This window comes from Lemur catta, chromosome 8, assembly GCF_020740605.2.
Source record: "Lemur catta isolate mLemCat1 chromosome 8, mLemCat1.pri, whole genome shotgun sequence".
Lineage (NCBI taxonomy): Eukaryota > Metazoa > Chordata > Mammalia > Primates > Lemuridae > Lemur > Lemur catta.
In genome coordinates, this window is record NC_059135.1 from 11,638,261 (window position 1) to 11,661,849 (window position 23,589).

At 37.8% G+C, this 23,589-nt stretch overlaps 1 protein-coding gene across 1 annotated transcript in view; it reads right to left on the minus strand.

Annotated features, from left to right (window-relative positions):
• Nucleotides 1-23,589, minus strand: part of NYAP2 (neuronal tyrosine-phosphorylated phosphoinositide-3-kinase adaptor 2) — a 163,671-nt gene that overhangs the window by 28,218 nt on the left and 111,864 nt on the right. Inside the window, exon 5 of the mRNA XM_045559318.1 lies at nt 9,743-9,846. Coding sequence (XP_045415274.1) covers nt 9,743-9,846 — 104 coding nt within the window. The remainder of the gene's footprint in view (nt 1-9,742; nt 9,847-23,589) is intronic.

Here is a 23,589-nt window from a genome sequence, read left to right on the forward strand (position 1 = left end):
TTATGAACAATAAGTATAGGGATAGACCAGAGATCGGAGAAAGGAGATCAGTTTGGGAAAGCTGGGACAGCCTCACAGGTGGGAGAACACACTTGGTCCCGGACTTGAAGGATGAGCAATAGTGTGCCTGGAGTCGAGGACTCGGGAGGTTGTTCCAAGGAAAGGAAGCTTTAGGCAACTCTGGGAGGTTTCCCTCGAGTATTTAAAAGTGAGACAGAACCATGGAGGGCGTATGGATGGGCATGAGTGTAGAAGGTGGATGGTGGCAGGTGGGGGATGAGGACGCTGAACAGGAAGGCCCAGGCTAGCTCACACAGGGCCTTGAACTCCAAAGTAGTTTATCTTCCATTCTGCAGGCAATGGGCAGCCCTTACAGAATTTTGCACAGGGAAGTCAACACGTGGTCACTCTCCCGTTGGTGTGCAGAACAGATCTGAGCGCAGAGGCTGGGTCTGGAGACTGAAGCTGGGGAAAGGGTGAGGGACACTAAGCCCATCACCAAGCCACACAGCTCATCTAACGAGACATGTTTGGACTCCAGAGAAAAAAGCACAAATCATAAAGCTGCCAGAGTGGTCCCACTCCCCCTCTCTCCTGTGCTGGTGTCCTAGGCTCCTCCTTCTCCCCCCGTGCTCCATGCATTCTTAAAGGCCAGAGATGATGCTTTGCACTTCTTTGCTGTAACAAAATGTTTAAAAGGGCCTATGTGCTGAATAAATGAATGCCTGAAAATAAGTATTCACATTTAACACTTCCAGTCTAAAATGTGCTTTTATGGTCGTTACTTATTTCTCATAGATGTAAAAATCAAAAGAGTTGGAAATTCCATGAGGTCTGGAGACAGTGGCTATCAGATATAAGTGCTCAACTCTTCAAGGGTACCTTGTTTCATTATTTAGGTTTATATCAGACAAGAGAAAGCACAGATTGCCTTCTTCCCTTGACTGTACCTTGAATCATAAACAACCTTGGCTCTGTTGGCTTCTCCTGAAAAGCCTCTACCCCTTTCATATGCAAAGTTGACTGGGTTGGGTAGGATTACTCTTGACACCTTTTGGTCCTTCAAAAAGCTTCCTCATTTTCCAGGAAGGAAGTCATTAAATGCAGCGTTCCAAATACCATCCCTGTCAAAATAGCTGACAACCAGGGATTATTAACTAGCTCTAATATAGCATTTACTGTAGAAAACAAATGCTTTGAAGTGACAATATGATTGTTCCTCCCCCAACCCTCTTTAAAGTGACTCTTCATAGGATTGCTGTGGAAGCTCAGAAGCCAGATAAATCTTGGTGAATACATTGTCTTTTCTGGGTTGTTGGTTAAAACTACACTAGTATTCTAATTTTTTTTAATTTTTTTAATTTTTTTTTTTTTGAGACAGAGTCTCACTCTGTTGCCCGGGCTAGAGTGAGTGCTGTGGCATCAGCCTAGCTCACAGCAACCTCAAACCCCTGGGCTTAAGCGATCCTCCTGCCTCAGCCTCCTGAGTAGCTGGGACTACAGGCATGCACCACCATGCCCGGCTAATTTTTTCTATATATATTTTTAGTTGTCCAGATAATTTTTATTTCTATTTTTAGTAGAGATGGGGTCTTGCTCTTGCTCAGGCTGGTCTCAAACTCCTGACCTCGAGCGATCCACCCACGTCGGCCTCCCAGAGTGCTAGGATTACAGGCGTGAGCCACTGCGCCTGGCCTACACTAGTATTCTAGAAGCTGGTATTTACGTGTGCATGTGTGGGAGGGGGTGTGTTTTCCTTTTTGAATGTGAAAAGGGTTAGATGTGCTCAAGTGTTTATACTCACAGGCACGTGTACACCTGCATGGTTGATTTCTCACAGCACTAGTCCCTGGTCCACAAGGGAATGATACAACCAGCAAGTAACATTTATCTTTCTTCCAAAAGGTACATTCCCAATTCCATCTCACCCTTGGAGATCTTGCTCTTAGGTAACACCCTGCTTAGTTGAAGTCTGAGTTAAATTTGTCCTGTCCTATGGAACTTTTAATCTAGGAAAGTTCAACGGAAAGACCCATAAAATCAAAGAGTGATTAAATGAATGGATAAATGAAAGAAAAGGAAGGCAAGTTTTAGGAAGACAGCAAATTTAGACAGGAAGCTATATATGAGGTAGCTATGTACACAGCAGGGATTTAGTCGAAACATCTGGGCTCACACCTCCTGTCCATATACTTACAAGCTATAAGACCTTCAACGGGTAACAAAAACTCTCCAGCCTCAGTTTCCTCATCAGGGAAATGGGGGTAATATGACTTCATAAGTGTGTTGGGAAGTTAGATAATGTAACCTTTTGAGCACTGTGCCAGGCACCTAGGAAGCCCCCAACAAAAGTTATTTTAGAAATCTGCTTTATTTTTGAGAGGTACTTTCAACCTGAAGGGTAATGTTCATTTGCAGCACAGAATAAAGAACAAAGATTTGTCCGGCAGGTGAGCTGGGTGGAGAAACTAAATCTCTCTAGTGCTTCTTGAGTAAGGCACTCACAGTGTGGATGCGTTTATTATTCTCAGTGAAGTGTCGTGCAACTCAGAGCCAGTATTAATATAGTGTAAACATGTATTCCTAATCCACATGTAATTTAAATTGGAGGTAAATTTACCCGCTAGTTAGAGACTGCTCCTTTCAGAAAAGAATCTTAAGCTATCTGTTTCAAATATGTGAATGGGAAACAAAGGAAATCAAGAAGGAATTCTTCCATTTAGCCAGTCAAACTTTTTCTGCTCTTTTTCTTTTCAAGCTGCAAAAGAGGGATAATGATCTCCTTTCCTGGAGACTCAGGTTGGGTTTAGGGAATTACAATACATGGAACATGTTATAAATCCTAATGAAAACAGCTGCATCTATTCATACATAATGCATAGCACTCAGAGATCACTGACTGTGGTTCATTACTTCTCCCTCACAAAAGTATTTTTAAAAAGGGGTATACTATTTAAAAGTTAGAGAAACTAGAATCGCAAGACTAAACTAATGAAAAAGATCAAAAACAAATATCATCAGAAAATTTTTTCCTAGATTTCTACAAGCATCATGCTTATGATCCCAAACAGCACATGTCTTCTCTGACATAAAACAAACTGTTTTGTTGGATTCCATTATTTTTATTAAAATAAAAATACAGTCTGCAAAGTGCACTTCAGATGCTAGATGGCGCCATGGGTCTATCTATCATTACGCTTCTTTCTCCCTCTGGGTTGGCCAGCCCCAACTAGAATAGGACATTCCTTTCAGTAGTTAGATAGATATCTTTTATAATATACATGCTTGTGGCTAAGAAAATGAGGCATTTAAAACTGGTCTGGGGAAAATTTAAGTAAATACTGAAGTTGGTAAAATATATATCTCCTGTGTTTCCCCATATTTTGTCCTGACCCTAGCAGATAGTTAGTATATAGCCTTGACATTTTCTTACATTTATTCATACCTTAATTCATACAGGAGAGCAAGCAGTATTAGGGAACAAGTGAGCTGACATTTCTTAAATGATAGGTGTAGCCAGTTTCTAGCTACTTTGTTTCTAAGCTACATATGAGACCTACAAGGTAAGAAGAAATGTCAGATATAGACTCCCTATTATTTGGTAAATCACTGAGTATCTAGTTTCTTATTTGTGAGAGAAGAAATAATGAATATAATCAGACCAAGTGATATACCAGAAACAAGGGGGGAAAAATCAATTTTCCCCAAGCACAGGCAATAAGGATATGCACTGTCTATAGAGAATTTAAAATCAGTAATAAAACTGACTAATAGTCTGCCTCCCTTTTATAATCACTATGCACTAGCAGCTCTATACAAGGCTGGTAATACTGGAGTAGATCAGGCCATTCCCTCAATGCCCACCCTCTTCAGAGTACCGCTGACTGGAACCACTCTCCTATTTAGAAATTTCCAACAAGCAAGAAAGTTGAATTTTTGGAAGAGGAAAAGCTGTAAGGGAAAGGAGAAAGAATTAATACTATTCTAGAGGGTAATGTCTGTCCAGGATTTTACATACACATCTTATCTCATTAATCCTCAACAACAACTAAACTAGGCAGATAATATTGCCTCATTTTACAGAAGAATAAAGACTCAGAGAAGTTGAGCAAGATATTCAAGGTCACTCAGCTACTAACTGGTGGAGCCAGGATTCTAATAAATTCTTACTTCCTCCAAATCTTGGGTTTTTATCCAGCTGAGTAGTTAAAATCTTAGACTCTGACATTTAATAATGATGACAGCTTGGACAAGGCATGTCACCTTACTGTGGCATCCTCGGTTGCAATGTGGGGTAATAATAGTACCTATGGAATAGGCCTATAGAGAGCAGATCTCTGATACAGTCCCAGCACACAGTAAGCACATCAAAGATGACAAGAAATGGCACACGATTTTCGTTATGCTAATTTCATCTAAGAATAACTTTTGGTCCCTTCCAAATGTTAAAGAATTTTGGAGTATATACTTCAGCTACTTCACACTTTTACCTGTAGCCCTGGTGAGTTAAGCCCACAACTCTGATCTCTGATGCTGAAGAAAGGGAAACACACAGGCACCCCGGGGAAGAGCAGAGTCTATTCGGCCCAGTCCCCACCCCTATGTGTCAATTGGGTCAAGACTCCTTGGAAAACATCCTCTTGTTTATTACACTCTCTCTCCCACTCCAAGGGGATAAATTGTCATGTTTTTGAGCTTGGGAATGAGTTTGTTCATTCTACTTAATAATGGAGTTACTGAGAGATTGGTCATGAGACTACTGGACTTTAAAAGGTGACCCCCAAATATTCTGCCACTTGAGGTATACAAAAGTCAACAAGCATGCAGTGGCTAAATAATATGTCAGAATTACTCAGCCTATACCACAGTTGGTTGTAGAAAGCAATGAGTTACTGCCACCTGAATTCTTTGTATGAAAGTGTAAATTCAATAATTCCAATATTTCATTTCGCATAATACTGGATTCAGTGGGTATTTAAAGGTAATAACAGATTTTATTTTCTTCATTAAATATGACATAAGTTAAAGCTCGTATAGAACTCCCCAAAGAACTAAAGCCTAATTTTTACAAATCAATCAGACAAGTCTGTAAAAGACATAGAGAGCACAATAACATAATGCTTTTTGGTTTTTGCACTTGCATTATTTTAATGCAACTGTGTTTTAAAGCCTGGCCATAGATGAATTTAGCCACCGACATTCTTATTTATAATATGAATTTATTCCAAATTTCACAGGGCTAGATCCAATCTCTTTGGTAAATATCATTTTTATAACAAATAACAATAATTTCTTTGTAACATAGTCTTTGTTAACATAACATTTTATTTTACAATTTGAAGTTAGTACAGATAAGCATTTCTCCAATGTGATGCAGACATAGCATTGTGAACTTAAGTGGGGGGTTTCCAAGTCCCCCTATTAGGCTTTCCATATTTGGAAATATATGTAAGGTTGACTTTTACACAGGAGGAAGCAAATAATAAGAGCCATTTGTAAGATCTACTGCACAGCTTTGAGGATGCTCTTTGGTAGCGAGAGGCTGTGTATTAATTAAGTGAGCTCAGCTTTTGCTGGTTTGGTTCTGAGTGTTGTTCTGTTTCTGCTTTTCTTCCATTCCCATCATATGATGTAACCCTAAGCACACAATCAAATCAGCTGTGTACAAATGGTATGTGGAACATTTTCTCAGTTCATGTATGATAGGAGGACCTGGAATATTACACTCTCAAAACACACACACACACACACACACACACACACACACATTTGCTGAATACTTGAGCAAGGGATGGTAGAGAAGGGACCTGTTGGTCACACTGAGTCAGGAGGCACATGTTCCCTAAACACATATTTTGTGATTCTCCCCTTCCCAACACTGCTTTATCCTGTCTACCACAAAACAGTCTCTAGACGGGAAGCACTTGAAAATGCACCCAGCAGATCAGATAAAACCTCATAATACACGTGCGCTAGGTCTATGGGACATGGGGCTGAATTAAAGCAGGCATAGCGTTGGCAAAACCAGACCTATCCATGTTGATGGTAGCTCGAGGATTCCAAAGAGAAAATATTGCTCAAGTTTCTCTACTGTTAGATTTTGTGGTATGTTTTTGTTGTTTTACTTTATTTTTTTAGAGCAATTTTAGGTTAACAGCAAAACTGAGAAGAAGGTACAGAGATTTCACATACTGCCCTTAGGTTTCGTCTTTGTTTTTCTACTTGATCCTATTGAAGACAAAATTAAATGAGGATGCAGCCTTGCAGCCTGTAAGGTTACACTAGTCAGAGAGGGGGCTGGATGAAATTACACTTCCTTCCTATGTCCTCATTTCATACCCTAGAATGTTGCTCCACTCGGCCTTCCCCTTGTTGTTATCTTTCCTCACACTCCCCAGGCTCCCATGCACGTTTTATGTGCAAATGTCCTATCTGGAAAGTTCAATGAAAGCTCAGAACTCACAAACCCTAAGGGAGCACAGTGGTCTTCTCAAAGCTTTAAGGCAAAGCATTACTGGGGCTGTGGGACAAGTCAAACCGTCCCACTGGTCTGGAGATATTAAGGACTGAAGAACAGGGACAAAATCAGATTATGTGAGAACAATATTTTTCAAGGGAATAGAAAGAAAAACATTTATAGACAGAGATGTTGAGTAAGTAAACAAAAGCTCATTGAGTGTTCCACACGGTGCTAGGCATGGGAGGATCACCTTTGAACCGGCACAGTCCTTGTCAAGAAATCCACCTAAGTCCTTCACCCAAGTCTTCACACATACTGATCCCACATCCTTATCTTTGGATCATTTTTTTTTTTTCTTTAAGTAGCTAGAAAACAATTTTGACAGCTGAGCATGTCCAAAAGTACACTCTGGAACTGCATCAAGCTATGGTCACCCTGACATCTTCCACTGTTTATACACAAATTCTGGTGGTGGGCAGTCACTATCGACCACCTCTGTGCATCTCTGCTGGAGTCATGTCAAGCACTTCCACCTAACTCCACCTCCAGCACTTCTTAGAAAGCTCCAACCATGACATAAAGTGGTAAGTGACAAAGCAGGTCCCAGAAAACTGAATAGAGATAGGATGTGAACAACAATCTGAAAAGAAACATGGTGCCTTCTGTATGAGAGCTAATACCCCATAATGTGGCTGACATGGAACAGCCTTCCCAAGGCCAGATTCCTCCATAGATAAGCACCCCTGGAATTGTTTTAGGGGGTAGTGAATGCTTTTGTTTGTTTAAAATATATCACATAGTTTTCCAATGATTTCCTAGCAAAAAGTCTACTAATCTCCTATTAAGTAAGAATTCTGGTTTTGAATAACTACCAGGAATGTTAGAATTGGAAAAACTGCTTAAAATATGACCAGAGTGATTGTTTAATCATGCTAGGTGTTCCATATCCTAGCTGGAAAATGACTATTCATTCTTAGATTAAACAGGCTTAAATGTCTCTCTCCACTGCCTTGCATTCCTCGGCACAGGTCACTGTCACCCTGGTTGTAACTTAAAGAGATGTCTCAGTCAAGACTATGGTTGAGGGTGTGGAAATTAGGTTTAAAAAAGACCTTCAATAAGTACTTGTTAACTTTAGTTGAATGCTAAGTCACAGGAATGCAGAACAAGGTTCACCTGAGCTATGCTTACCCCTTTATCTCCAGAATGTAGGAATAAGTGTATGATACAACTGGTCATAAGCCACAGAACAGAAGCTCAGAGGTCACTCATCTGTTAATAATTTACAGCCCTGACAGCCATCTACAATTTGGCTGTGTGTCAGAATTTCTGTCAGTAGGTAAGGAAACTAATAGCGTATAAGTAGCGTCAGGGGCTTTCTCATGTTGCTGTGTTTTGAAGAATGAAGAACATCCCATCAGGTAAGCAAAGAGTTGATAATGCAAAGGCACAGACCTCTGTCTCTATTCCAGAAGTTCATACCCAGGGACCTGCTTTTATTGAGAGTTAAAGGGGCTTAGGATGAAATAGCTATAAAGATAATTATGAAAAAAGCAAAACAAAGAACACAAAACTTCTCTGAGATACTGAGGGTAATGTAACAGCAAGGAACATATACTTGAAAAAAAAAGTGATAGTATTAATGCAATCCCCTCCCAAATAGCTAAACTTCTTTCTGTATCCAGTGTTTTTAAACTTTAAATATTGGTAAATATAATATTTCTGGAATAGCTTTAATCAGCTAAAGTGGCAGTTTATCATAGTGAGGTTGTGTTATTATTCATTTATTTATTCAGTGTCCTATTGTTTCTACTTCTTTTAAATCCAAAAAGTGTTTGAGCTGACTATACTTGGTTATAAAGGCATTTAACATTTTAAATTAAGACACAGGAAATTCCAAATGGCACTTGAGATGCCCTTGAGAGAAGCCCCTCACTTTTTGTGTTTGTAGATATCTCATATATTCATAAATCAAATCCTTTGCATATTTAAGCCAGACAGAATTACTAAGACGCACAATGCCTCTCATTAGAAAAAAAATGCAATTATTCTGCTTAATTATGTTTTTAAAATAGCCTGACATTTAAAATAATTGATGAATATGTAATTTGCTAATCAGTAATGGGCAGTTCCCTTGGAGGTGTCATCACTAGTTTTATAATTTACTATTTCAGAAGAGTTTCATGAATGCAAAGATTAAAGCTGAAAAGCAGAGAAAAACCACTCCAGAATGACATCATCCCATTTAACACCCATATTGCTTAACAGTAACAACAATTAAGCCTCACAAATTAAGTCAATGTATTGAGTAAGCTATAGACAGGATATTTATGTGTAGTGATTTTTTTTCCCCATACTAAATTCTCCATCCACAACCATGCACCCAAATGAACATCAGAGCAACATATTATACTGTAAAGGATTAAGTGATATTTTAGCTTATGCCTTTATTTCTTGTCTCTTTTCTCCAAGTGATAATAGAGATCTCATTTACCATGCATGAACACTTACATTCCCTTTCTGAGAACATTTCTGATATGGTTGGTATAAGAGAGAAAAGTCGTTTATTTAAAGGCTTCCTTAGTAATCTACAGTCTTTGATAAATATCTAGATTATCTGGTCAGTTAGTTTATCTCTATGGCCTAAGAAAGAATAAAGACTAGCTGCCATATTCAATCCAAATGAGTTGGTATATGAATATTTATAAGGACATCAATATTCACAGTGTCTTACAATCATGCTCCAAGCTAAATAAAAATAAAATTGCCAGAAATATTACAGTATAATAGGATAAGAGCTAAAAGATATGTACAAATTCATTGATAACATCTGTGCAAGTGTTGTGGACAAAACATTTAAAAAGAAATCTACATAAAACAAAGTAGATAAATTTATCAAGTGCTGATAAATTTTCAGAGACAGTATAAAAATACACAAAACATGGAAGAGAGAAAGAATTTAAAAAAATAATCACTAAGCCAATACATAGAGTACAAGTTTACTACATTTATATTACAGAATGATGGAAACCAGAGACAAAAACGATTTGGTAACAAACAGCAAAGAAAGTTTCACCACCAGTCACAAAGGAAGAAAGACATTCTTTTTCGGATGAAAACACAGACTGCCAGAACTCACTGCACCCCCCTCCACTTATACACACATAGAAAAACAAAAGCAAATGCGAGAGTTGTCTACAGCAACAGGACAGACAGAGGTGGGAAGCATTTGGCATGTTGCATCACAGGAAGTCAATCACGATTGGCTAACGATGATGGTACCTGGCTCTGTTGCAGGTCGCTGGCTTGCCTGAGAGGAGCGACTGACTGAGGAGGCACACCTGACGTCGACGCAGACCGGCCTAATTTGCAGCTTACTTTAGGCTCTGGAGACAAGGGGAGAAACATAACGTATTAGCTGAGAGACATCTGCAATGATGTGATGACTTTCAGTCTCCCTATTTGTTTTGTAAAATGTTCTCGAAAAACACAAAACGCGAGCTATGTTTGCTAAGAATTGGGAGATGATAAAACACTTTCATAACAATTGATTCATAAAAGGAGATATATCCAAGGTCATCTCCCGGGGAATAAGGAACAAATCGTGGATGCACAGGCCTTGTTCTCTGGCACATTTTACCTAACTTAGGGTTAGTTTCTATGGAGTGATTACTGGAGCAACAACACCTTATTAGGAGAAAAAGCAAGTAATATGACTATATTGGGTGCTTCATTTTCACCTTTGGTCCATAGGACTTACATGTCCTGAACCGTCCTATCCATCTTCTCCAAATTTTCTGCCTTCCTTCCTTCCATGAATACTATCACCATGTTTTCAATGTACATTTCTTCAACTTACCTTGATTTACTTTAAATTTTATAACTATCTTCTAAGACCTTTGCAATCTTTCATAATATTATTTTTCAAACTTAGAAAGCATTCTCCTACCTGTTCTCCTATATGAGAAGCCCAAATTAGCTGCCTAGGCCGTTAACAGGATGTTTTAGAGATTATGCTCTTTGGGGATTGAAAGAGTTCCTTTCATCCAAGAAGCATAGAATTTATGGAATGTAAAGAACATGCATTTTTAATATATATTTGAAGATATTTGACAAAAGAGAAAAAAGTCATAAAAAGGAAAATGGACACCTGTACTTTTATCTCAAACTTTTATGTTAGCTGTTAGTTTTTGAGTGCCTGGTACATTACAGCTCTGTTAGGGGCTACACTTAAATGATCTCTAACCCTAATGACTCTCTTTAGGGCTACAGAGTTAGCTATCAATGTCCCTAATTTACAAATTAGAAACCTGAGGCTTAGCAACGTTAATATTAAATATTTACGTAGTAAATAAACAAGTACTTTTCAAAAAGCCTTTCTTTATAAACTTGACTTAAAAGTTAAACTCATCAAACAACTAGCTTCAAATATTAACATGAATAAGGTATTGAGAACTAACACAACAGTTCCAGATAACCAGAATGTGCTCAACTCTGTTGGAAGAAAAGAAAATGTGTTGCTCACATCTGGGGAGGTGCACTATACTTATGCCATTTCTATGTGAATTGCACTTCGGAGAAAAACATTGACTGTGTCAGCATTGCATGAATTTTTCACTGCCAACTTGAGCTTCTATCAATCACCTTCCACTCATCTTCTCCCCACCCTTGTCAGACACAAGATATAGACACACACAGAATGAGATAAGCTCATGCCCATTCAACACAAATCCATGCTCAAACACTCACTCATAAATGCCTTTCCTCTCTCACCCCAGCTTCCACCTATGAAACAATGCCTCGCCTCTATATTAAAATTACTATCTTCAAGTGAATTAATAACCTCTCTTGGCAAATAGAATAGTCTGCTCTGTGCTTCTGAGGTAGTGAGGGAAAAATGAAAGATGATAAACAAGCTTTAGACTTAGAGCTGATTTTGAATCTGACTCTGCTAGCTGTATGACCTTAGACATTTATTTTTATTTCTTTAAGTTTTAGTTCTTTTCAAATGTAATGAATGTAATCATCTTCCACATTCGGCATCTATGTATTTTAGGCCTACTGTGTGCCAGGGACTTGCCAGAGAGCACTGACCAAAATCCCACTCTTGCCCTAAGAGAGCTCACAGTCTATCCAGTAACAGACACTGAACAACAAATGATGCATTTGACTATGTAATTGCAGGTGTGATGAACCCTCCTGGTGGAATTATATGGTGGAAAAAGAGCATTGATTGGAGGAATGAACAGGCCTTTGAGGGATATTGCTATGTAGTTTGTGGATGGTGTGAGGAGCTCATTTATTCCTTCAACAAACACTTACCAAGGGCCTATTATGTGCAAAGCACTGCCCTAGCTGCAAGGATATGGGGGTGAGGAAGACACCAGTTATCCATACTTATGTTTTATCAGGAGAAACAGATATTAAATCTAAAACCATTTGCTGAAAATTGGGAAATATGTTAGAAAGAGTAAGTGCAGGGTGCCATGGTATCATCTATCAAGAGTATCCACTGTGTTCTGCGGAGCCAGGAAAGGCATGACCCTAAAGAAGCTACAATAATGTGCTCCTGCCAACAGTGTTGAGTGGGAGGCCAAATCCGAATTGGGAGGATCCTGGAAGCACAGGTTTATTTTCCAGCCTACCCAGAAGTCAAAAGTATTCCAGAATATATTCCTTTCATTCACTTTATTGCTTGTATTTTATAAGGAAATAGTAATAAGTGAAATATCCTAGTATCCAGGAGAGTGAGGAAGAGTTGAGCTAATGATAGGTTAAAAGGATAGACCAAAATTACATGCAAAATTCAGAGAAAAATACCTGGCATATGATAAGGGCTTTTAATGAATGTTGGCTTTCATGCCCCTACACACACGTACACACATGCACTTGCACATGTATGTGCACGGTGACCCTTACTTCTATTCCCCCTTCTACAATTAATGGAAATGACTATATTCTCTTTCCGGAAAACGTCTATGACAGGCAGGGCTTCACCTCTCTTCTCCTTCTGTCCTCTTTGCTTTATCACTTTGTCTCTTGCTTTGTCTCTTCCCTCTGTACTTTCTCCCTTAGAACATCAGCATTCTCGAGGCTTCAGATACAGCCTTTTCCCTTGGAGTCACAAGCAGGTTCCTACAGCTCTGTTCTTCTCCCTGTGCTCTCATCTGATTTTGAGCCCCAGCGCTTCCGGGACACTGGGCTGCCCACATTGCCTCACAGTGAAAACCGAGTTATAGCTTCTTCTCCGTATCTTGGATCCCCCTCCCAATTTTCTTATTTATAGAAAGAATATCCCCTCCATTTGCCTAGAAGCTTAGGGTGCAAATCTTCAGTTCAGAGCTTTTCTTCCCTCTATCTATAAAGTTAGTCCTGTTGACAATTTTCTTTTTTCCTTGGCAAAGGCTCCTATATTTACCTCAATTTACATCTCAGAAACCTCCTTGCCGGTTCCCATAATCTCTCTGCTCAAATCTAACTTGGACAGAATGCCAGATTGAATTTCCTGGACTACTTTTAGGCCACTCACCTTGTTCAAATATCTCTAATTATCCCATATTAAATATCATGAAAGATTTAAACTCACTTGCCTAACTTCCAGAGGCCCCCTGTGATCTGGCCCCATCTGATCAAATCCACCCTATTTTCCACTGTTCTGCTCCCCAGAACATACATAACTCAGTCTCCCCTCTGGGTGTCCACATTTGGTTCTGTTCTCATCCTTTACCTCAAGCGGTTGCCACGCATGGGCTTTTATCAGACCAGAATCTTACCCATTTTCTAAGACTTGGTTCAAGTTGTACTTCTATTGTAAATCATCCTGTGATCTTGTTTTCCTCTTTCTCTCTTCTGAACTGCCACGCATGGGCTTTTATCAGACCAGAATCTTACCCATTTTCTAAGACTTGGTTCAAGTTGTACTTCTATTGTAAATCATCCTGTGATCTTGTTTTCCTCTTTCTCTCTTCTGAACTGCCTTATCACTTAAACACAGTGTTTGCACTGCTTGCTGTGGATTTGAACATTTTGCCTGGTAGAGACTACATAGTAAGCATTCAATTACTATGTACTTTTCTTTCAATGAAGATACTCACATTAACCTAGAAAAGGTCACTGCAACTTCTAAAAGCCAACAGAGGCAATGAGGTAACATAGATTACAAGGCTTGGTTTCAACCCCAGGTTCCCTTACTTACCAAGGAATTGATTCCCAGTCCAGGTAATATGGCCCTATAGGGTCCTTCAGAGGCGACGTGAAGTTTGAAAACCCTCCCTTCCTTTTGTGCAGGTGATTCTAATATTTGCATACCCATTATTGAAAATGCCAGTGAATTCTCTCTGAGGCTGTTTAAGTATGAGTGTATCGTATGATGACATAGATAAAATGTCACTGTAACTTATAAATTAACCTCATTTATCAGGATGCATAAATCCTTGCATACCTTAAGGAACCATCTCTTATTACATAAAATAACAAGTAAAGCATCCATCAGAATCCTGGTCATCAAGTTTTCATGATGAGCCAATGTTTCCATATATTCCATCACCAGATTAGCACCTTTAGTCACAAGGAGTGAGAAAATTCAGTATTTTTTCCTAGAAAAGGATGGCAAATAATACTTATTTACTATAGAGTTCTTTTCAGGTTTATGTTGAAAATACTATCTGATGAAAAGAGATTATCTAACAAAAATCAAAGGTTTTTTATATCACTTAATATACCTAAGGATTAATTTCCTTGCTTAGGTTTGCAGTCAGACACTGACTTAATCAGCTTCTTTCAGACGTCGACACTGATATCTCTAATGCACACCTTTCTCGTTGGTGAGACTAAACCTCACCAAAATCCCGGCAAAGTCACAATTTCATTGTGACCTAGAAAGGCCTTTCTTTATCCCATTGGGATGCCAGTTCAGATCATGTCTAGGTCCATCAAGTCCCTTTAGTCACTGCAATATAAACCACTAACTACCCATTGAACTTGGCAATTTAAACTACTAGCCTACCACCCTGTGAGCTAGCTCTGGAGGTGGGTCACCCAGTGGTCTAATGTTTGATCCCAGCATGCCTCATATGGGTTAGGACTCCACTTGCAAGGAGTGGACTGAATTATTACCATAAATTCATTATGTATACACACATACACAGGCAGATACACACACAGACACACACACACACAGACACACACACTCCATAACATTACTGCTTCATGGTATCTTACGATAGGGACATTTTTAAATGGTGAAATTTTTGTTTATCTCAGTCATGTTGGTTCTTCTTTCAGTTTCACAGGATTCATAATTTAAATGTATTTGAAATTTATGATGGTGTTTGTAGGACCAGGTTGATGAAACAAATCCTTATGAGATTGGGCCCACCAAGGTTTCTTTGACCAAAAGAATTGTCTGAAACAGTCCTAGAAATCCTCAAAAAGATCCTAATTATAACCAAGCCTCTTAGAGATTCTCTAAGCCTGTGACATCGAAGTGCAATTGCCCAGCTCACTTACAGTTGTAAACGCAGTCTTCTTTGAGACTTACACAGTGAGACTTTGGAGCCAGGACAGTGGAAGCAATACATTTTCATCCTGAATTTTAATATGACAGTTGCCAAGGTCCTTGGGGGTCCAAAAATAATAAGCATATACCTAGAAGGAGATCTAAGATAATAGCTTTCCTACCCCAAGAAAAATTCATTCCATTAACAGATAAACTAGAAGGCACCTGTTCTTCCCATATCCAAGGAAAAATCACTTCCTTTGAAAACTGTCTTTCAATACTATTCTAGAAGTAAAAGTTGACATCACTTCTGCAATTTCAGTAAAGATCAGGTGTAAGAGCACAAGAAAAATCAAGAAACACGTAGTAGATTCAGAAAGAGGGGGAGGAAGGGAAACTGAGGGAGGAAACAGAAGAAAGGAAAAAAAAAGGAAGGAAGGAAGGGAGGAAGGGAGAGAGTGAAGCAGAGAGAAACATGTTCATTTTATCTCCTTGGAGTAAAACATTATCACATAATGGTGAGATGTTTCTAAGTGAGTAATTCATCATCATTATAAAAATCTTTTTAAGTAGGTAGCCATTGTACTATGTTATTTATTAGTTCTTTCTCTGTATTTGTAATGAATGCAATCCCTTATTGTTTTTTAATGTTTAAGGTAATCATTTCTCATCTTCCCCTAAATGTGAATTGAATTTCTGCTCAGGATTATGTCCCTCAGTATTGTTACAGGATAACCTCCCAGGCATCTGGTACTATTATTTTGAATATTGTAGTTCTATTTCTTTCCGAAAGCAAAGGCAAATGACAGTTCTTAACCCCTGTATCTGTGTAGCTATACAAGGTTAGTATATTTTCACCAAAAAAAAAAAACCCCAAAAAAACAAAAAAAAAATTTCATCTGGCATCAAAAAAATAAAATCAGTCAAATTCTGAGGAGACATATCTTTTCCACGTTTTTTTCAATACACAATATTTTTGCTTAACTAGCAAAGACACACAATGATTCCCCCAAGTGGGTCATGCTGTTGAAAGTTTCTTATCAGTGATACAGGGTTACATGGACGTCACAGTATGGCCTTTTTTTTTTTTTAAATACACCAAAGTATGCTTATTGCAAACTCTAATTTCTGGAGAAGGTGGTTTTTGAAATAACACATATGCTATTTTCTTTCCTTTCTCCATGGTCACAAAATGATTACAGCAATTATCAGATTTATTTTATCTTTTCAGCACCATAGCCACAATACCTAAGACTATTAGCTTCTCAGGGATCTACCTGAGTAATAAGGGGTAGTTTTGCCAGGGCTACGTTAAAATTGTTATTGGTTCCAAACACTTTGTTTTCAGGTTTCTATCACACATCATAGTAAACTTAGTAAAATGCCCTAACATCCCACACTAAATGTAATTTTTTCCCATTTTAAATTTGATGAATTTTTATAATTTTGTGTTGAAATTATTGGACTATGAGTAATCCAATTAATTCGTGATTGGCTATGATTTCTAGACAGTAATCATACACACTCAGGAATTCTTACAGGATTAGACAATCTAGTCTAGAGATTGTTTTCAAATGTAATGGAATAGTTTTAATACTAAGTGTAACAATTAATTAAGTTGAACTAATGTCACTGTACTGATTTAATTAAATATTCATAACTGTTAATGTGGCAATTTCTTTTGGAATTTTGGTGCTACAATTTTTTTAAATACTAAATATTTTTATAGATCCCTAAGAAGCTAATATTCTCACGTATTGTGGCTATGGTGCTGAAAAGATAAAACAAATCTGATAATTGCTGTGATCATTTTGTGACCATAGAGAAAGGAAAGAAAATCAGCAAGATGCAAGAATATCCTGGGAGTAGATATTCTGTCTGTCTCCAGCTTTCCCTAGAGATTGTTTCCCCTCAGGAGGCAGCTGAGACTTGCTTAGCTGTGAATGACACCCAGTATCCTATAGTCACAGACTGAAGACCTAGTGTTACCATAGGTTAGATAAAACTATTGAAGCTGGAGTAATTGGTAATTCTTCTTGGGAATACTGGAATTCTGAAGACCTAAAACCCAGAGAAAAGTGACGAGACAGCGTGGTGGTAGTTTATGATCCGATGTACTCATTATATTCCTTCCAGTGATCTCAAGGGCTAGGATATCCCTTGTCTCTCACCTTCTTATGTAGCAAGATTATAAATCATGCTACTTACTACATGGGATGCCCAAGATGCTGCAATGCATAGCTGGTTTCTTACAACATAGGTTAATGAAGGATTAACCATTTTTTTTTATTTGACAGCCTCTTTTATAGTAATATATCATTTCTAAAACACCTTAGGATCTTCATCATTTTCACTGAATATGAAAATATGCTTTTATTTAAAAAAAAACTTTATGTCACAGTAAAAGTGAATTAAACTATAAGTGTAAAAGCAACATATTTCATTTATTTAACAAGGAAAACATTCTCCTTAATTATCTGTACAATCATTACAGAAGGAAAGTCCATCAGCCACAAAATAAACTCAAAAAGACATATCATGATTTGTATCAGGATCAAATGTATATTACCATAGAGACAGAAATTTCATTTTGTGTTCTGGCATCAAAAATATAATGAAGAGACCAAAAACACCCTTTTATCACCCTATATTACAAATGAGTACATGACAAAAATCATTTGATCTATTTAAAATTATGTTATATTTGGCTTCAAAATAACAAAATTTTTTAAAAAGGAAATATCAGGCTTAAATTTTGTGTATCACCCACTTTGATGATGTGAAAATTCTTCATTCCTAATAAGTGAAAATCAAAACTGGACATAATACTGATGGCATTTCCTCTTTATACTACTGGTTTTTGTAGTTTGTTCAAAAGCAAACATCTTGAGAGAAAGTGTGGCCAGTTATTATAACTGATGGTTTTCATTACCATGTTCTATTTCAATTGCCATGTTCCTTATGCTTCTGCCTTAAACCAATTGACTATTATAGACATAAACTAAGTAATATCTGACTAGGAATAAGACTAATCTAAGACTGTACATGGTCAAATCCTCCATGGTAAAGAACTTCAATCTGCTCGCCAGTAATTGTTATGCTTGTTCACTCTACGAAGGTCTGTAGTCTCTTAAGGCTCTTTCGCGGATGGAGCATGAGATCAAAACTATTTTCATAAAATTAGTATGATCTTATATGCTTTTGTGTGTTGAAAAATGCACTGGAAGTCCAAAAGCAATGGATAAATCAGCTGTCACCTTATCACATCAAAATACTAGCACCAAACTATAGTAGTAATTATTTATTTTTCACTGCCAAACAGACTGGATTTTTAGCAGATATTTTCTTGAAAATGAATGAAGTGAGCACACTGCTTCAAGGAAGACAACTGACAGTATATTTGTTGACAATGATAAATTTGAGCTTGCAAGCAAGAGCTAAATTTTGAAAAACCACATTTTGAAAATCTATCACTGTGAACTTGAGAGCATCCTAATACTTAAAGGTTTTTCTTAGGAGATCATTGGTGATATTAATGAATGTAAAATACTGGTTTTTATAACAAAATGTGTCAACATAAGGTAGATCTGCATGACTTAGTGCACTGATATTTTCTAAATGCATGATGTTATAAATCACCATGACTAAAAGATTACACTTTAGAGTTCAAGACAGACCAATGGATTGTAACGTAACAGGGCATGATGAGTTAATTGATATGCAGCTAACATTTAAGAAACTACTATTCATTGAGTTTTGGAAGGGTATGAAGAATAATATCCACAATTATATAAAAAGGGCTCCTTAAATATTTCTGCCTTTTCAACTACACATCTGTATGAGACCAGATTTCCTTCATATATTTAACCAAAGCAACATATTACAATAGATTGAATCAAGTAAGAGAATCTATGTTCTATTGAATCAGACATGAAAGTGATTTTCACAAATGTAAAACAAGTTCAATCTGTTCACCATTTGTTATAGTTTGGGGAAATATACAATGGGTTTGTTATTTTTAATTAACAGAATTTTTAGATTCTCAATTTTAGTTTCTAATATGATAAATATTGTTAGACTTAACTCACATAAAGTTCTCTGGCGTCTTAAATAATTTTAGGAACCAAAGGGGTTCTGAGGCCAAAGAGTTTGGGAATCATTGCTTTATATAGATTCTGAGTCCTCAAAGAGTTCTCTTACAAAGGTAACCTTTTATACAATTAATTTGCCAGTTGAATATTTTTAAAACAAACAAAAAAGGGAAACAGAAAAATACCATGCTTAAGTGCAAGAAACATGGGGAAAGCTTTGAAAACTTCAAGGGATTTGGGAATGACCAGTTGGGAACTGCTGTCCTAGAAAAATCCCTATGGTAAAGTCCAAGAAAAGTTATTATCTGCTTGTGAGACCTGAGGGAAGTTACTGAAACCTTCAGGGCACTTTTTCATCATTTATAAGAAGCAGCAAATTTTAAGATTCATTCATTGATTCTTTGATTCTAATAAATGAAGTGTGTTGGAATAATTGAAATGACCTCAAAAATACTCTTGATGGATCATGAGCTAGTTTATTAAGGTCATTGCTGTTACTCCTCATTCCTGGTCATTCTTTAAGTATTTATTGACTGAATTATTTTAAACCACATTTAAAGAATGAGATCAATCTAAAAGACCAATTATTTGTATATTTCACATTCATTAAAAGCATTTTTCTCCAGTCCTTCACCTTCCCCATGTTCTCAGCAAAAAAATAAGCTAAAATACATTGATCAATATTCAATTGAGCACTGAATAACCTAAAAAAGAGAAAAAACTGTATAACCTTAAAAAAAAAAAAATCCGTGTGTGTGTGTGTGTGTGTGTGTGTGTGTGTGTGTGTGTGTGTGTGTGTGTGTGTGTGTGTGTGTCGAGGGGGCCGCAGTTCCTGTATTGGACAGTAGATGGCAGTAAAAATATAATTTGATAAGTATTCTGATTAGATGGTAAAGCTTCCAGAACTAGTCTCTGTAAATGTCTAGCATAAATTCAGAAAGGGTCTTTTATTTTGTAATTTCTTCTATGGCTTTTCTCAGAAACAGGAAGGGCATTCTTTGTGAATACTGTTGGTGCAGTATATACACAGGGCCTTTCCAAAGAAAGCTACCTTCTGCCAACTAGGAGCAATATCAGGATAAACTCCAGCCAGAGAAGGCACAGGGTAGAGCCACATCCCCTGAGAAGGATTCAAGACTCTGCTGCTACAGTCAAAACTGGAGCCAGCACACTGTCATTATGGTTCTCAGGCCGGATTAATCTTTTATTGAGAAGCAAGTAAGGTAAAGGCACCTTCTGCATTATGTGAACTGTTTGTACCTGGTTAATTATTTCTCCCCAATACAATCAAACAGAAAGTAGTTGGAAATTCAGAATTTCTCTAACAAGAATGAAATTACTATCAAGTTGTAATTTTTTAGCAGTATTCAAGGTATCTGTAGAGTATACAATATCATGTTCTATGCATGTGTTTTAGTGGAAATCGAGTTTAAGGGAAAATATACATGTATATGAATATAATATATGTATATATAAAAATATGGTAATAAGTAATTAGCTGAATTTGCAAATCTGGTCATATGAGACCTGAGCTTAAAACCCATAAGTGGCTTCATAGCTTAATATATGTACACACATAGCAGTTAATTTCACCAAATCCTTTGACTCTGGGCTGTTTCCATAACTTTAGCCAACCACCTTGCTAGAAAAAAAAATGGAAATAGAAATACAAATGGTTTAAAGAAAATCCTACAAAATGCTAAAAATCAAAGATCAGTGTCCTGTTTTACTGAATCATGGTTAATAATGCTCCCTTGCTATATAAACATCAATAAAAATTACAGGCAAGAACAAGCTCCGTGGAGGCAGGGGTCATCTTTCTATCACCCCAAAGTGTGCTGTTCTCACAGGTGTGCTGAGTAAAGGACTAGATTGAAAAAAGTCAAGCACATATAATGTTGCTGATTTTTGAAAAACAACAAAAAACCACATGTGGAATATGGTTGCTCAGGTGCTCAAGAATTAATTTTTAGATATGCCGACGCAATCAGTTATAAACACCTCTCAGTTATAGGAACGGAGAAATTTCACGGGTTAGGCAGCAGAGAAAACATTTCTCCTTTGGATTTATAAAGCAGGTTACTTGGAGCAGCATGTTTATCTTCATAATTCTGTTTCCCTCTGTTTAGTATGATAACAAATTAGCTGACTCTGTATATATGATCACAAAAGCCCTGAGTTTAAAATCCATAAATGGCTTCCTGTCACTTTCAGGTAAACCGGAGTCACAGATGCAGCTGCTGGGTCTCACCCTTGTCAGCCCCTCAGCTTCCTCGCTGGCCTCCTTTTAGCCCCTCTGGTCTGTGGGGCCCACGTGGCACAGGGTCATGGCACCAGCCTCGTCCTCTTCCTCGATTCCTCTTCCTCCTAATTCACCTTGAAATCTCAGTCCCCAGGTCATCTGCATGCCGTGAAACACTCTAAAGGAAATGCCCTGTCACTTGGTGGCTTTCATCACAGACTGTAATTACATTTTTTACTTTTGTCATTACTGTAATAGCTATCGCCCCCACTGACACATGCTCCGTGCTTGGTAATTTTATATTGAATAAAATGGATGAATAAATGAATTGTGAAAAAATGAATGACTTTGTGTGCACAGAGGTAGAAATAGGGAAACGCAACCTAATGAAATCATGGGGAGAGCTGTACTAGGGATAAGAATCCTGAAGTCTGTTTCTTTATTTGAATTTACTACTTACCAGGCAGTCTGGGCAATTGACTTGATTTCTCTTGAGCCTCAGTTTTGTGGGGAAAAAAAAAATTCAGGTAATGATACCAGCCCATTGATGTATAGATTTTTGTGAAGTATAGATGAGATAGCACATATAAAGGTATTTTAAAAGCTAATGCATGGTACATAAATATAAGGCACTATTTTATATGGGTCACAGGTAATCCATAAAGGTGATAAACTTAAATTTCACAATTCAGATTAAACATAATTTGAAATAACCTCAGAGTAAATTTTGCAATTATTCCAGATTCTGTTTTCTTTAAACTTGTGTATTTAAGCATTCATTTGCACACACAGGACCTTACATGCAAGCATATTTTATTCTTTTCTCCCCACAAACCAGTTCAAACCTGCTGGGAGGTTGGCGGGGGCTAGTTCTTTCTTGCCCTTTGGGTAAACCCTAGGCCAAGTCACAGGACCTTTCTTTTCACTTTGAGAATTAAAAATCCTTTGGTTTCTTTAAGTTACAAAGAATCTTGTTTAAATAATAATTTAAATACCAAGCTACTACATTAATCAAAATTTTGAACATTATTTTAGGGAAATATTTCTCCCCTGGCCCGGTTTGGGCCCACCCCTAGCACACAGAGGAGATGGCTTCCGTCTTTGCCTTTCCCCCTCCTTTTCCTCCTCTGCCACCAACTTGGTCCCCACACTGTCTGTTCTCACCAGGTCAGGGCCAGAATAGAGAAAGAGAGATGACAGGACAGGAAAGGTTCTTGACAGTCCTGGCATGAGCTAGCATGTCTCACTCTCTGGCTGTAGCAAGTGTCTGACAGTGAAGCTCTCTCTCCTTAGGGTGTTCTCGTGTGTCCCTGAGAACTTCCATGACTGGCCATCTCTTGCCTGGAGACCTCATGGCTGTTTGCTCTCTGTCTTTCCTCAGTCACTGAGTATCCTGTAGGGCACCTTGAGCCATGTCCTGCAAGTCTTTCCTGCTCCAGGGACTCCCAGGATCTTGGTCACTTTCAGGGTTTTCTCCATGATAGAATCTGGTCCATGGCAAATACACTTGACACACATCTTCCACCCACCACCAGAGGTCGGACAGTTACTTGCTAAGCAACTTTCCATTCTGTGGTCATAGGCCATTCAGCTAACCTCTTGTATTTTTTTCCCACTGTGTCCCCCAAACTGTTAGAAACAATATCAAGTTTTTCAAGTGGTCCCATTAAAACCTCTCTCACTTGACTTTCCACTAGAGCAACGGTACTCAACCATTTTTGGCACCAGGGACCGTTTTCATGGACGACTATTTCTCCACGGAATGGGGAGGCGGGGAATGGTTTGGGAATGATTCAAGCACATAACATGTATTGTGCACTTTATTTCTATTATTATTACATTATAATATATAATGAAATAATTACACAGCTCACCATAGGTTGGTGACCCCTGCACTAGAGGAGAGAGTTCTTACCCCTCCTCCCATGGGGATGGAGATTCATCACACACAAGTGTGCACACACACACACACACACACAAAGTCTACCTAAAATTCTAATACCTAGTGTCTGTCTCTCAGCCTCTAATCACTTTCCTAGACTAGAAATAAGAGTTCAGTTAAGGACAACAATATTCATTTTGATCATCTCCTTTGCAAGTTCTGTTTATGGGGTCTAGCTTTTTGCTTTGGAATGTGAGGGTAATTCTCGTCCATTATTTTGTAATTAGCCTTTTGCATTTTATATCCTGTTTATTTACATTCAAACTCTATAATGACACGCTTTGACTATTTGAAATGGCTAACTCACTCACAGTTCTCCTTTTCTGGTTGTTTCTAAAAGCCATACGACCAGTATCA